Source organism: Lissotriton helveticus, chromosome 11, assembly GCF_964261635.1.
Source record: "Lissotriton helveticus chromosome 11, aLisHel1.1, whole genome shotgun sequence".
Taxonomy (NCBI): Eukaryota; Metazoa; Chordata; class Amphibia; order Caudata; family Salamandridae; genus Lissotriton; species Lissotriton helveticus.
In genome coordinates this window covers 787,973,870-787,987,798 of record NC_136072.1, presented here as the reverse complement: position 1 = coordinate 787,987,798, position 13,929 = coordinate 787,973,870, and the positions used below count along the sequence as shown (strand labels likewise).

General features: G+C 42.8%; 1 protein-coding gene across 1 annotated transcript in view; it reads right to left on the bottom strand.

Moving 5' to 3' along the window:
* Positions 1-7,855, bottom strand: part of TCF7L1 (transcription factor 7 like 1) — a 154,397-nt gene extending 146,542 nt beyond the window's left edge. Inside the window, exons 1-3 of the mRNA XM_078666738.1 lie at positions 6,350-7,855; positions 6,087-6,147; positions 2,435-2,565 (exon numbers count right to left, since the gene is read on the bottom strand). Of these exons, the coding sequence (XP_078522864.1) occupies positions 2,435-2,565; positions 6,087-6,147; positions 6,350-6,535 (378 nt within the window). The 5' untranslated portion in view covers positions 6,536-7,855. The remainder of the gene's footprint in view (positions 1-2,434; positions 2,566-6,086; positions 6,148-6,349) is intronic.
* Positions 7,856-13,929: the final 6,074 nt, after the last annotated feature.

The window sequence follows — 13,929 nt, the reverse complement described above, 5'->3', positions numbered from 1 at the left end:
TGGGCATCTTAACCTGGGATAAAACCGAACTTTAGAGCCCCAGGCAAAGCGGAGGGAGTATTTATGTTATATTTAATATCAAAGTCAAGCCGCTTTGACTGCGTGCAGCAAAGTACCTGCGCACAACTCGAAACCTGCATTTCCACATGCACACCCCAACCACTTCAAAGGCAATGCGGTGGGGATTCTGTACTAGGGCCACGACTACATCCCAGCCATCTGTAGACCACCGTTTCCTCAAGGAAGCATGACACCCAAAGGCAGGGGGTTAGATCAATGCACATTCGGCTCTAAACATTGCATGCCAATTCGAGTACATGGGAGAAGCACAGTATGCAAGCGAGCCTTAGCTCCACGCAGAGGCCTGCATACGACGAAGGCACATTTCGCATCTGTACCTGTCTGGCACATTCTGTGGTAGTTGGGACTTGCTGAAAGTAACGCATTTTCAATTTGTGTCCTAAACTAGCTCATCTACTTTACTCCCAATCACTATTACTTAACGGATAGATTTTAAAGGCTTTTAACTCATTTTAACACCATGAATGGTTCAAGCAAGGCTTCATCCCTCATCTGTCCGCAAATTAGATTTTGCATGCACGTCCTCGCGGATGTACACACGGTATTAATAAAAGGCACGCACGCTGTGCACTTAATAGCACAGTCTCGAGAACACTAGGAATATATTTTTCATACCATCATGGAAACAGCGTGCACACACGAGCCAGTATAAGGCTTTTAACGAGAGGAAACTTTACTCTGCAGACAAATGTTACAATTATTATTCTTGTAAACTTGGAGGAACATAATGTGCACACAGATCTGTGGGACCTCTGCTTTTTTTTAAATGTTTTTCAAAAATATTAAGTAACCCTCAGCATCGCAACCCCAAGCTGCCTCCGAAACAATGCCCTTTTTGTCCCCCTCCCCCCTCCCCGTAAAACTATTTTACTTGGCCGGGAGGCTAGGAACCAACCCAGAACAAAATTGGGCACAGATGTGAAAGCTTTCTTGCCCGCCCCCCAGCAACGAGCTGGAAAAGAAACTTTCAGATTTCACTTAAAAACAAAAAATCCATTCATGGTTGAATTTAGGGTCCACCCCCTTCAGCACCCCCCACTCCACCCACCAAACTCCACCTCAATGCAACATGATTTCCAAAACCATCCGCAGTGCGCGAACGAGTCAAAAAGCTTAGATTTAGGAAAACACACAACTATCAATCAAGTCGAAACGCCAGTGAAATCGTATACAAAATAAACAGCAGGGCATTTGTCAAACGTGTTTTGTCTCCAGAAGACTCTAGTAAGCGTCAGACTTCAAGGTGTTTTAAATTAGAAAAGTTTGAGGAACTTTGCAATGTAGAACGTCAGATGGTTTTCACCCCTCCTTCCTGCCATGTCTTTTCAAATCACAAAATGTCACATTTCTCAGTAACTGGGTGGAGGAAAAGGACGACGCAGATCGGGTTACAAGAGCTGAGGGGAAAAAAACAACAGTCCCGAACAAAAGACTCCAGAGGCCAATGCCAGAAAAGATGGCGGTGAGCGAAGGAAGCGGGGAAGCTAACCACTTCCCCCAGGCTGCAATTCAATGCAAAAGAGACTGAATTCATGGGCGAGGGTGGGGCGCGGGGTGCTCTCCGAGAAGACATTGGGTCTAAAGAAAGGAGGGGAAATAGTGCAGGAAGTAGACCACAAGAGTGCAAAAAATTGCCAAGACGGGAGTACCAGAGGTACACACCTGTATTTGGCCCAGTTTACAGCACCACAAAATTAATACAAATACGTTCCAGGTGAATTCAGGACATGCGTGACACCTCCATAAAGTCTTAGATGTTTAGCTAAATCCTACAGCAAATCCCAGAATACAAAACACTGCAGGCTCAAGAGGTAGGACTAGCTGATAGTGCCACACGACATGGAGTTTCTTGACATCTGTGGATTGAGAGCAGCCACAATGCACATCACAGCACAATACACCACAAAAATGTCATACTACGCCACTCTGAACACAGAAACTGTTTTGGACTGCATGGGAGCAAGTGGGTCAAAAGACAGAATAATCTAACAAAAATAAACTTAAAGAGAAGACCAGACCAATATCCAGGTCGTTCCAAAACAATAACAGACCACACAATGGCTATTATGTGACAGCAACTTACCCAAATGAGTAAAAAACATAAATCACCAGAAAGTGGGCTAATATGAAACGATAGAAAGGCTAGCCACTGATAGTTCCAATAATGGGATTGCCCACACGAGTCCTTACAAACTGACGACTACAAACTCTATCTCACCAGAGGAAGAATAAGAGGACTCAGTGATAGGACATGACAGGCACCAAAGTATAAAGGCCCATATGTTAGAGATTCAAACCACCCCACCTCCCTTCTCCTCAATAAACCATATTCCCATACAAAGAGCCCTCTTACCGTGCGGGCCCCTGGGGACAGGGCCCCATTGGGCAAGTAGTGGCTGCCAAGGTCAGGGATCATCAGAAATGGATAGCCAGCATAGTGAGGGCCCTTGAAAAATCCAGCTTCTTGTTGCTGCCGTCTAACTGCTGCAGATAGACACGAAAAAATGGGGCAAACTCATTATTTGACATGTATATAAATGCAATGCAAGAACGCTTAATCCAACACCATTCTATCATACTTACATAACGCAAACATCTCAACCCCCAAGTAAATACGTGACCCCAAAAACCTACTTACTTCATGCCGCAGGAACCAAACTGATCTAAAGAAATATTGATCAAGTAAACTCCACTGATGGTTCTTCAAGAACCACCAACAAAAAATAATTAAAGGTCTTCCCAAGAAACCACCTGAATCCAAGGATGCCACCTTCAGGAACCTAGGTCCAGCATTCAACCCAACAAATCAAGATCCCCAAAAATGAAACCCTTTCTCAGCTGCCAAAGTAAACAACCAAATAAACGCATTAAAAAATATATCAACATTTGAAACTCTTGCACAAAATCAAAACAAACACGACCACACAAAAAACTTGACAAAAACTTTGACGAGTTCCAAGTACAATTCTACTCTCCACAAACATCTGACTAATAAACCTCACTCGAACTTAAGACCGACCACAATTGTTCCTGACACACAAGAACTCTCCCACAACCTCAACAAAACACACACCAGGGAAAGTATCTCTCCCCAAGTTTACAGATACCCAACCACTATGCCAAAAAGGACATTAATAAACAAAAGAGAAATATAATCCTAAGAATGCAAATCATGAATAAATAAAGTACAGCTAGTGGAATGCATATTTCCATACATTTAATAAGTCAAAGTAATAGTAACAAGGTAAAATTACAACCAACTGAATAGTAAATTGTAACTTCTGTGACAGAGACCTGCTCCATTACAAAACACATTCATTCAGCACTACCTATCCATTTGGTGACCACTCCGAACCAAAGGTATATATTGGTTTAACTCATTTCAAGAGTAGTTTGGACCAGATTGTATTTAAAGAAGGGAATTCTGTGATATATGCACAGTTTATTTTTGTTACCAGGGACAGATGTTTGTAATGGACATTTTATTGGTGCCAATTTATTCACCGCAGTGTTTGCTTTCTTCTGTATGAAGTGGCATTTATTGCTAGTGGTTCATGATGAAGCCTTATCTCAGAAAAGCACCCCAAAAAGTTTAAATTAAAACAAAAAATACTGTTCTGCCGCCTCTAAAACCACTCAAGATGCATAGACACCACTTGTACCTGAAACCCTATTCCAGAACATATTTCTAACATGCCTAACCCCAACACATGCCATATAAATCATGAGTTGATGAACCCTTTATATGAAAAACTATCCAACAATAGGAACCCTCTAATTCCAGAGTACAAGATTCTTACCATGAATACCAAGTATTGCCTGCCAAACTTTGCCACGATCACCAAAAACACTAAACTTTAAGAATAACCTTTCAGAAGAAAAATCCACATTATGCTCACACAAACAACCGTGTTAAGAGGCCACAGGAATGACAGGCCATGCACACAACGATACAGTGACCAGGTGGTTATTGACGGGTAATGGTGAATTCTGATTATCAAGGGAGACTATTTACTTATGTATATGAATACCCGTTTTAAATACCATGAGTGTTCAACATCCTGGGAAAGTTTTAGGAGTACAGTTGGCAAGAGCAAGTTTTGGCAACATTTTATTGGCATACAAAAAATGTAAGCTAGTATGTACTCTTCTCATACGGATTGTGAATGAATTATTTTACTAGCAGTTAATATGTGACAGAAGTGTTGAGTCTTCAGACTTCCTTCAGTACAGCTTATGCCTCTGAGTTGAGAGATCGTCCTAATAGAGACTACAAAACCATTAAACAACTTTCATAAAACAGGATTTCATAAAGAGGCTTTAGAAAGACCTCACTCTCCTGCTTTACGTAATACTCTTTGCAGACCTACAAGGTCACTAACCTCAACCTATTTGCCTCTAAACTGCCAAAATACCCCTTACACAATCTCAAATTCCACCATTTTCTGAGCCTGGCTAAGCTATCCAAACCCAACACACTTCTCTACAATTTAAACCCAGATGAATAATTCGATCAAGAGTCATGAAGTCAAAGAATTGGCCATATAATCTAAGAAATAGCCAAACAGGCTAACATTATCATCAAAATAAATGATATACCTATACTTCAAACCACAAAATTCACCCCAAACCTTCCTCCCAAGAACCTGCAAAACCAAGAAAATGCTTAGCATCATACCTCTAAACCCAACAGAAATAACATTAAAAACCATACCCCACGAAAGTGCCAAGAACAACCCTCTAACCCCATGAATAATTCCTGAAATAACATACACAGAAAGCACCCCCCCTCAAACTCCAAAATCAGGAACTGTCCAAGCCCTAAAACCAAAAAATATTGTCATACTTCCCTGCCAACAAACACCACCCCTGACTCAAGGTCACCTATCATCATCATCCCAACTTCTATACATTATCAAGAACCTGCATGCGAAAGTTAGGATTTAATGTTAAAGAAATATCCATCAAAAAGGAAAGCCAACAACAAAGTCCATCTAAACCTGAAAACCAGCTCTCTGACCTGAAACACCAAAAACCAACCCTTAAACCCCTATGCCACTAACTTTACTATATAACAATATTCTAATGCCCATGTACCACTGAAATGCTTCTGCTCAGTTCTCCAAGTGACCTCTCAAACATTAAAACGACAAACCAACATCTGTAGCTGTTGGTGCAATGACACTGCAAGCTGACTCTGCACCCAACATGCCACCTCTATTTGCCAACATGGAATCTGGGTATTTATATCTACATCATGTACATGTTCTATTATGTACTATAAACCCGAGAGGCACTTTGAAGCCTTCTGGGGAATTGCTCATGCTTCTATAAATCCTTCAAAGATAAAAGAGAGTAGAAAAGTTTTTCCCTTAAACTGAACAGCAAGATCCAACTTCCAAACCCAGCCTCACAAAACCCAGTATCAAGATATCCCCTCCATCAACAGCAAAACAAGGACTTGAAATAGCACTTTTTTTTACACCAAATATTCTGCTTCAAAAGCGTTAACACCACCTATAACCCAATGCCAAACCCCAAAACACACTTATCAAATGCCCATTATAACAGCTTTGAGCAGTCCTGGACTTTAAGGCAAATCACTTCCATGTGGGGATTGTTAAGTCAATAAGTATAATGGTAAAAGGAAAATTAAAAGTTTCCGAAATCAAAGCGTTGATGGCTAAACTGTCACGGGTGGCTGTATGTATTGTGGCTAAATATGAGACATGGCAGCTATGCCAACCCCAAAGCAGGCCACCAAAAAAACCTTTGACAAGATTCCCCACCACAGCAACACTCATTCAAAAATATAAAGTTAAAAAACGCCAGAGAAATACCATAAACTATCCATTTAATCTCAAAACCAACATCTGTCTCCAAACAGCTGTTTGTCACAACCCCACAAACACCTCCACATGCAGAACTGACCCGCCTTACAAACAATAATTCCAACACTCCAATAAACAAAACCCAACCCTCTGTGCCAGGAGGCGTGGTCTCACCTTCTGCTAGGTAGTCTCGCGGTTTTTCGTAGCTTTCTCTGGGTTGGGGTCGTCGCTCAGCCTGCAAGAGGGTAAGAAAGATACCGGCAAAGCGTTAGGCGGCGTGATGACGTAGCAGATGTGTTGAAGTCAAGCCACCTAGTGACGTCACGCTCAACTCCAGATTCACCCACCGCCTGGCGCACTGGGGATGTTAGTAGTCGCGAGCGACATGGATACTGCTGCCCCCCCTCCCCCCGTTTTCCCGCCGCGCGGAGCGTTACCTCAGAGTCGGATGAGCTGCTGTTGTTCTCGGACTCGTTCACCAGCGAGGACTTGACATCGTCCAGGTCGCGCTCGGCCGACACCCGCTCTGAGGCCTTCTCCTCCTGCTCCCCCTCGTCCTTGAAGGGTATCATTTCGTCGTTGGCCCCCAGGTCGTCCCCGCCACCGCTGTTCAGTTGCGGCATCTTGGCGGCGGAGCTGGCACCGCCGGGGGGCCTCACCTTTCTCCCCCCAATTATAAAACCGAAGTAAAACTACACAAATACCGGTAAAGTTATGACACGAACTAAAATCACCTTAACCCGAACAATTATGGCCAAGACTCGCTTCAGGCTCGGAGTAAAAAGTTCCCAGTATCCCTCCGCCGTCCCTTCCTGAGAGAAGTAAAAGTTTCGACTCCTGCTTGTAACCCTGGATAGAGTGCTCATTCGCAGGAGCCGACCCTCATCCTCGGGCTGGGACAGCGTGCGTCCGGGTGGTATAAGAGGGGAGGGGGTATTTGTGAGGTAAACGAGTGAGGAGCGCTCCCGGAGGAGGCGGCAGCAAAGTAGTCCGTCAGTTCGCCTTAAAATCTAAGAAATACTTTTAATCTTTCACTTCAGCTTCCACAGGAAACTACTGTGAAGAGATTTCTCCAGTTTTGGTGAGCCCCAAAAAATTTGAGTCGCTTCTTTTTAGGTTTCACTATGTTTTCTGTTTGAGACCGTTCCGTGATTTCCTTCCGTAGACAAAAAAACAAGCAAAACCTCACGTTAAAAAAGATGCTTCTTAGATTTCAAGACCGTAATCCATTTTTACATCCAACTAAGCGGTACAGGACGCAGAAACAAAAGAAAATGCGGTTCCCAGCTGAAAGGGAGAATCCTTGTTCTTCACAAAAGACCTTTACATTTGTTAATTTGTGAATTATACTGCTGTCCAGAAGCAACACAAAACCAGATCTAAACAGTCCAGACAGTTCATGAACAGTAGCAAAAAAGCTGAAACGTTTTAAAACCGCTTGCCTTTAAATAGGTTTTCAATCCGGTATAGAGGAGTCGGAAGAGACGTGCACACTTATAAAGTTTTAAAAGTGCACAACATTATAGAACGAACCTCCCAAGCAATTATGCACGTCTTTTCTTTTCTCTACTAATGTTTTGGAATGTCCAGTCCTAGTTTTTTTCCTTCAATGTTCCGGTGTCCTCGTACAAAACATGAGAAAAAAATAAAGCTCCACAAAGTATCTGTATGCCGCGGGACTCCTTCCAAGTTCTGATCTCCTCTTTCCTGTCCGTAACTTTTCGCGAGCTTGTCCACCCTCTCCTCCGGCCCCAAGGAAAAAAAAATCTATTTTTTTTCTCTCGCAATTCCGCACAAATCCATAAGTCGTTTGGGACCTTGCTTTCTCCTTGTTTTAGCCCCCTCCTTGATGTTGTTTTTCTCTGTTTCCAGTAGCAAACACTTTCCCCTCATCATCCGATCCTCGCTTATATTTCTTTCCTCTCCAGAATTGAATTGGGAATGCCGAAGAGGGGAAAGCAGCTTGATGAAGGCAAAAGAAGGGGGAGCTTGTTGGGAGAGTTTTTTTTTCTTGCTGATGGGCAGGAGTGAAGGAAAGGGAGGAGTTTTTCCCTTCACACGCGCACTGCAAATTGACACTCACAGACAGCTCAATGGACAATTGAGGGATTGCAGCCAGTCTTCCAGCTAACCGTGAAGAGGGCAGTCTGAAGCCAGAGCCCTTACCGCCTCTCCAGAGTGCCTGTAGGCTTTTTTTGCTTGTTTTAATTATGTTCCCTTGTAAGTCAAGACAATCACTACGTATACTTTTTAAGAGGTAGTCGGAAACTGCTAGCTGAACTTTTATCCCACGTTATTACCGAGTGTGTGCGAGAGTCAAAATGTACCTACGTGTTTATCGTTTTAATACCTGAGTGATTTATATCCCCCAGTACACTGTGAGTGTTTTAATAATTGCAGGGTTAGACTGAGCTAACCAGTTTCCAAACGGTGGGGATGGAATTTTGTGATGTTATTCACTATTGTAATTTGGTATGATTTTTGGAGTGAGTGATCTCTCCCCCCCCCCTCATTTTCTTCTTTATAATGTTAATGTCTTCGAATTGACGAGGGAGTCGCACATTTAGACTCTGATACGCGAAGGTTCGCCGATCTGTTTTGCACTTTTCCAAATATCACCGGTTTTCCCCCACTTCGTTTTCAGATAAAACGGTATTTCTCTATGCTTGCGTTGTTTCATATGCCATACTCAGACTTTTATTTTTGCGGTGGCAGATTGTTCTTAAGTATCCCCAGATGCATTACGCCATGTTTATCTCTGTCTTAGTTGTTTGCATTGAATATTTGAGCTTGGGTACGTACATAACCCTTCCCTAGCTTGTATGGTAGGGTTGTTTAGTGGCTCAACGCAGATTCGTCTTATTTTTAAGGATGCATGTTTGCTTTAATCTGGCAGGGCCGATGTTGTTCTTTATCCCACCGAGGTTACATTCCCAGTTTCATCGAATTTGAGTTACATGTAAACTACAAACTCTCAGTAGTTACACCGATGCAAACGAAACGGTAAATACATTTTTACTTTGTTAATCTTTTTTTCCCCTAACGTGGATACTTTTTCACCTTTGATTGTATGACTTCACGCGAAATCATGCAACCACGTTTCGTATGCTGAAATAAAAGGTATACGTTTTTCTTGTGACATGATTATGATTAAGTGTAGTTTTAATATTGTTATAATCCCGCAGTAGATGATCGTTACAGAACGAACTTCAGAAAAGCAACGTTACAAATAAAGAAAAAAACATACATTGAGGTTAAAAACACGATTTCACCATACAGTTGGAAGGGGTTGGCTTAAAGTTTCTTTGCCCTGGTTAATTTGGCCGGCCTCGCCACCACCCCCACTCGGAGAGATTAATGGAGCAAACAAGCTGGTACGAAGTGAAAAGTAATCAAGGCAACTCTGCATGGGGCGGGGGAGGAGAAACACAGTGTAAATAAACAGTCTCACTCTTCTTAAATGCTTCTGGGGTTGAGAAATGTGGCGTAGCACAAGGCTTATTTGAGCCTCCCTCCCCCTCTGATGCAAGAATATCACCGTATCGCAAAGTAGCAGACATAAAACCAGTGAAAAAAGAAACCCTGCATATAAAAATAAAGAACGCACACAGTTAGCGGCGCTTTAACATGTGATCTGCGTTGCATAGAAAGAAAAATACGGTTTGTCTCCTTTTAGTCACTGGTATTTTTAACCCATTTGCCAGATGCAGGGGTTGTTGACTGCCTCCTTATGACCAATTTCAGCAGGAAGGAGGCATGTGTTCTAGATAGCCAGGAACACTTTAAAGCAATCGATTTCATGTTTTCTTTCTTTCTTCCTTCCCAAGGAAACAAAACTTCTCCACCGACCTCCCTGAAAATCTGACACCAATGTATTTACAATAGAAACTCAAATATACAATTGTTTTCAGAGGTCAAGGACTAATGATTCCTTATTACACAGTTGCAGGAATGGATTTCTTCCTAACCCAGCTGAGGAGACCGGTATTTTTTTTTTTTAATAACACAAACTAGAATCAAATATTGAAGCTAGTTGGATGATACGTACTGGATCTCAATTTTTTTTCCCTCGGGCGTTCATAAGAACATGTCTAGTTAGGGCTCACTTGCTAGTACGCTTTTAGCTCTTTGAAGGCGAAAGCTTTTTGTGGACGATATCACAAAGCACTGGCAAAGCAAAACTACATTTTGGGACCTATGGTCTTTTTCGATGCCTTCTGTCGATGTTATGCTACGCAACAGGGGAGCTATTGCCCCAATTTGTGTAGTTTCTGTTCAGTAAGTGTAGAGTTGACTGGCATGCCATCTTCTGGGGGTAGCATGGGCGATGGGCATTTCAGGGCAGTACACCTTTGCTATCTGTTAGCTACAATCCAAATCGGTCAGTGTGTTTGACAGTTTCTATAAGGTTGCTTGCCAGGTCTATGTATCTTGGATTTCAATGCAATGTGCAGCGTCCCAACCTCCACCTGGTCCCTTTCAATAGGCACATGTGGTGCTGCATTGTTCCTTTCAACAGGCACATGTAGTGCTGTATTGTCTGGATCTACCTACTGCATCGGGCATGGAAAATCCTACCTCATACAATCAGTCTGTCTTACTTGAGCCTCGATCTTTTGTTTCACCAAGCTAATATAGTTAGTGATGTTCGAAGCTTAGTGATCAGATATTCCCCAGCAGGAATGGATATTTTAGTGAGCAGGTACAAAAGTTTAGGTGGTACTGTCATTTTGACTAGTACTATTCTGCCAGCTTGGGAAATAGGTAGCCAGAACTATCTTTCGACTTGCACAGCAAGCTTATCAATTACTGGTTCATAATTCTCCCTAGGAACCTATTCTCCATCCCTGTTAACTACGATATCCAGATATTTTACTAAATAGAGGGAAATCCAATGTGGGTAGACCTGTCATCCTTAAGTGGAAACAATCCTAATTTGTTCCAGTTCACCTTGTTACCAGAGTATTCTCCAAATCTAATTTGTATAATATATGCAAGATTCACGCTTGGGTTTTTGCCAAATAGAAAAGTGTAATCTTCTGATAGTGATAGTAAGAATCATAGTGTGGGTAGTGCTATACCACTCTCTAGGTGCCTTTTGCAGTAAGACAGCAATGGGTTTGATGGCTAGAACGAATAATGGGGGCAATAGCGGGATTCCGTGTTGCATTCCCATACAAGTTCCAACATGCGTAGGGACCTATCCATATACATGAGCCCTAGCTCATGGGGTTAAATGGAACAATTGAACAGACCTATAAAATATCTACCCAAGCCAATCCTACAGACTACTGCAAGCAAAAAAAAGTCAGTTTGAGGGAGTCTGACTCTGTCATCTCCTCAAATTGAGAATGCCCTCAAGTTATCTAACTTCATAAGTCATGTTCGGTCTCGCTTCGCAGCTCCATCTCCTACAGGGAGTCTTCAATCTAATTCAGTTCACTGCAGATGGATTTTAATACCCACCAGCTTGTTTCTGCATAGATATACCTCTACGGTTGACATTAAAGGTTTCTCAGAGCGTCAAACATAGGGACAATCCCTACATTTATTTACAAAAATTGCAGCAGATATGTTCGGCTGAAAGACCGTCTTGAAGTGGTTCTGAGAGAAGGTACCATGATCTCAGCTGTAGCATTGAACAAGGCAATTTAGTGCTAAGAAGGACCAGAGAATGGGCTGACAGAGTACAGGACAAGTATGCAATCCTGTCAACCAAGGTTAGCATTTCACTAGAAACTAGCCATAGGTCTGTATGGGAGTGGTTGCCATGGACTCAGAAATAGTAGGAATTGGATTTAGCTTTGGGCCTTAATTCTCGCCAGGCTGCCCGAATCCAATATGTAACAAATTGTTTTAATGGCCAAGGTACAGCTGACTCTTCGGGAGTTAGAGCTGTCCAAGTTGAGCTTAAGAACCAGGTTGAAGTACATGCCCCATATAATGGTAACATCATGTTGCTGTCTGTAATGACCTATTATTGAACAACTCGGGGGAGTCAACGTTGGGAGAACAGTTGTTTATAAATGTGATTGGGCAATCTTGGAGGGTCTCTGACGTAGACACGTCTCCCTGTCATTGTATACGTAGGTGGGTTTGAAGCATAACTTTATAGGGATTAAATGTGCCCTCCCAAGGGCATAGGGGTTATGTAAGGCAAAATAGTTTGCATGCCTACTCCTGTCTGCTAAGTTTTGTAGACTAGTGGGGTCGGGGTATGACTCCTGAATAAGAGCTATCTCAATATTGTGCACTCCAAATATGCTAGACTAAAGTGCTTCTTCCTGGGATTGCTTATTCCACGTTTGTCCCATGTTAATATACTGGTAAGATATGCCTTGTTTACAGCTTTTATATGTTTAAATAGGTGCTGTGGTGTTGACATCATGACTAACCGGAGCTTGTTTATTTGAAGTGTGCCAGAGCCCCACACATTAGTCTAATGTGGGCTGCAGGGTACAGCCTTACTTTGTTTGCCTCCTGTCATCAGTTGAAAGAACACTGTAGGGTGGGTAGGACCCCAGCAGAAGGGTGACCAATCGCTGGTCCTGTCAGTTAACAGTCCTTACAAAGTGTCCAGAGGGGCCACAGTACTGCTCCTTTGAACGCATGAGGTCCAGTGCAGCCTCTTCTCATGCAGCCGCGGACTCTCCCAGGCTGAGGTAGGCCATAGCGTCTTGATCGTTACCACTAGCAGGGGCAGCCCTATTACCTGAACCAGAAGCAAGGTAAAGACTAGACTCCTAACAAAGGTTCAAGTAATACATTACGTACAACAGAAACAAAAATGTTGAAAAATCGCAAAAAATACACCACATGAAGCAATACAAACTATGCAAAACGTATTACCAAGTGATACTTCTACACATGCTCAAATATGTACAAAGGATTTTTAGTAATAAGAGTAATATAAAACAAGATGAAGATGGCGCTCTCTTAGTTACACAACAAACAATATAAAGACAATTGACAATGTAAACATAAACAATGGCTGAGGAAAAATTATTACACACAAACTGTTCATATAAAACAAAAACCAGAAATGGCAAAGATTGCGTCCTCTTCAATCAAAGCCACATAGAAGTATTGACGACGTTTCGACCGATCTAAACTTGAATGGTCATCATCAGGACAAACAATATTTAATGGTGAAGCGTTCAATAATTACATTTTATCTTTTGTCAGTAGGAGTCAAAATAAATTACTCCAGAGACATAAAATCCACATGAAGAGAATAGATGCAAATTAAGATCTTATATGTCAATATATATACTCTAGAAAGGTATTAAAGAGGAATCCAATCCCTCTCCGAGAGTCCAATAAATGCGCATTGCGCCATTTTCGACTGCTGTGCGGACCGTAACATCGTCTCGGGGGGGGGGGGGGGCGGGGGCGGAAGTCATGATCAGCAACAAACATGGCAGATCGAAGAGAATATTTAATTCAGTCAGAGCGCGCCCAGGCAGCACAAGTAGGAACGCATGCAGCCATTTCCTTCAACTTGCTTAAGTTTTGGGTACCAGGTAAAGAATGGATGTAGCTATTTGGCATTTGGGACTGGAGTGCTGAGGCCAGGCAGCAGTCTTGGTTGGTGCAGCCGCACCCCTCATGCATGTTTTATTAGGCACATGGGCAGTCTCATGATTCTCAAGATAGGACCAGGTTACCCTCAGTCTGCTCCATGCCCCATCCCAACCTACGCAAGGCACTGACAGTGAACACTGTGACAGAATACACCAGGGAACCCACCAATGAACATTCCAACATCAGGGTCTTCTGCAATCCCAAACACTTTTGAATAACACAGCTAGAACCAACTGCATCTGTGAGGGCCGGTCCCCTCCTCAATGTACACTTGTCCGCGTTTCTGGGTACTGCCCCTCAAACACCAGGCTACCGGAGGTGCTGCGATTAGGTGACTTGGCGCTACACCCCCATGTTAACTGTGAGCCCTAGCCCCAAAGCCGGTGTGCACATCCTCTGGTTGGCTCAAGAATTCTGTGTCCTGCCCTCATCG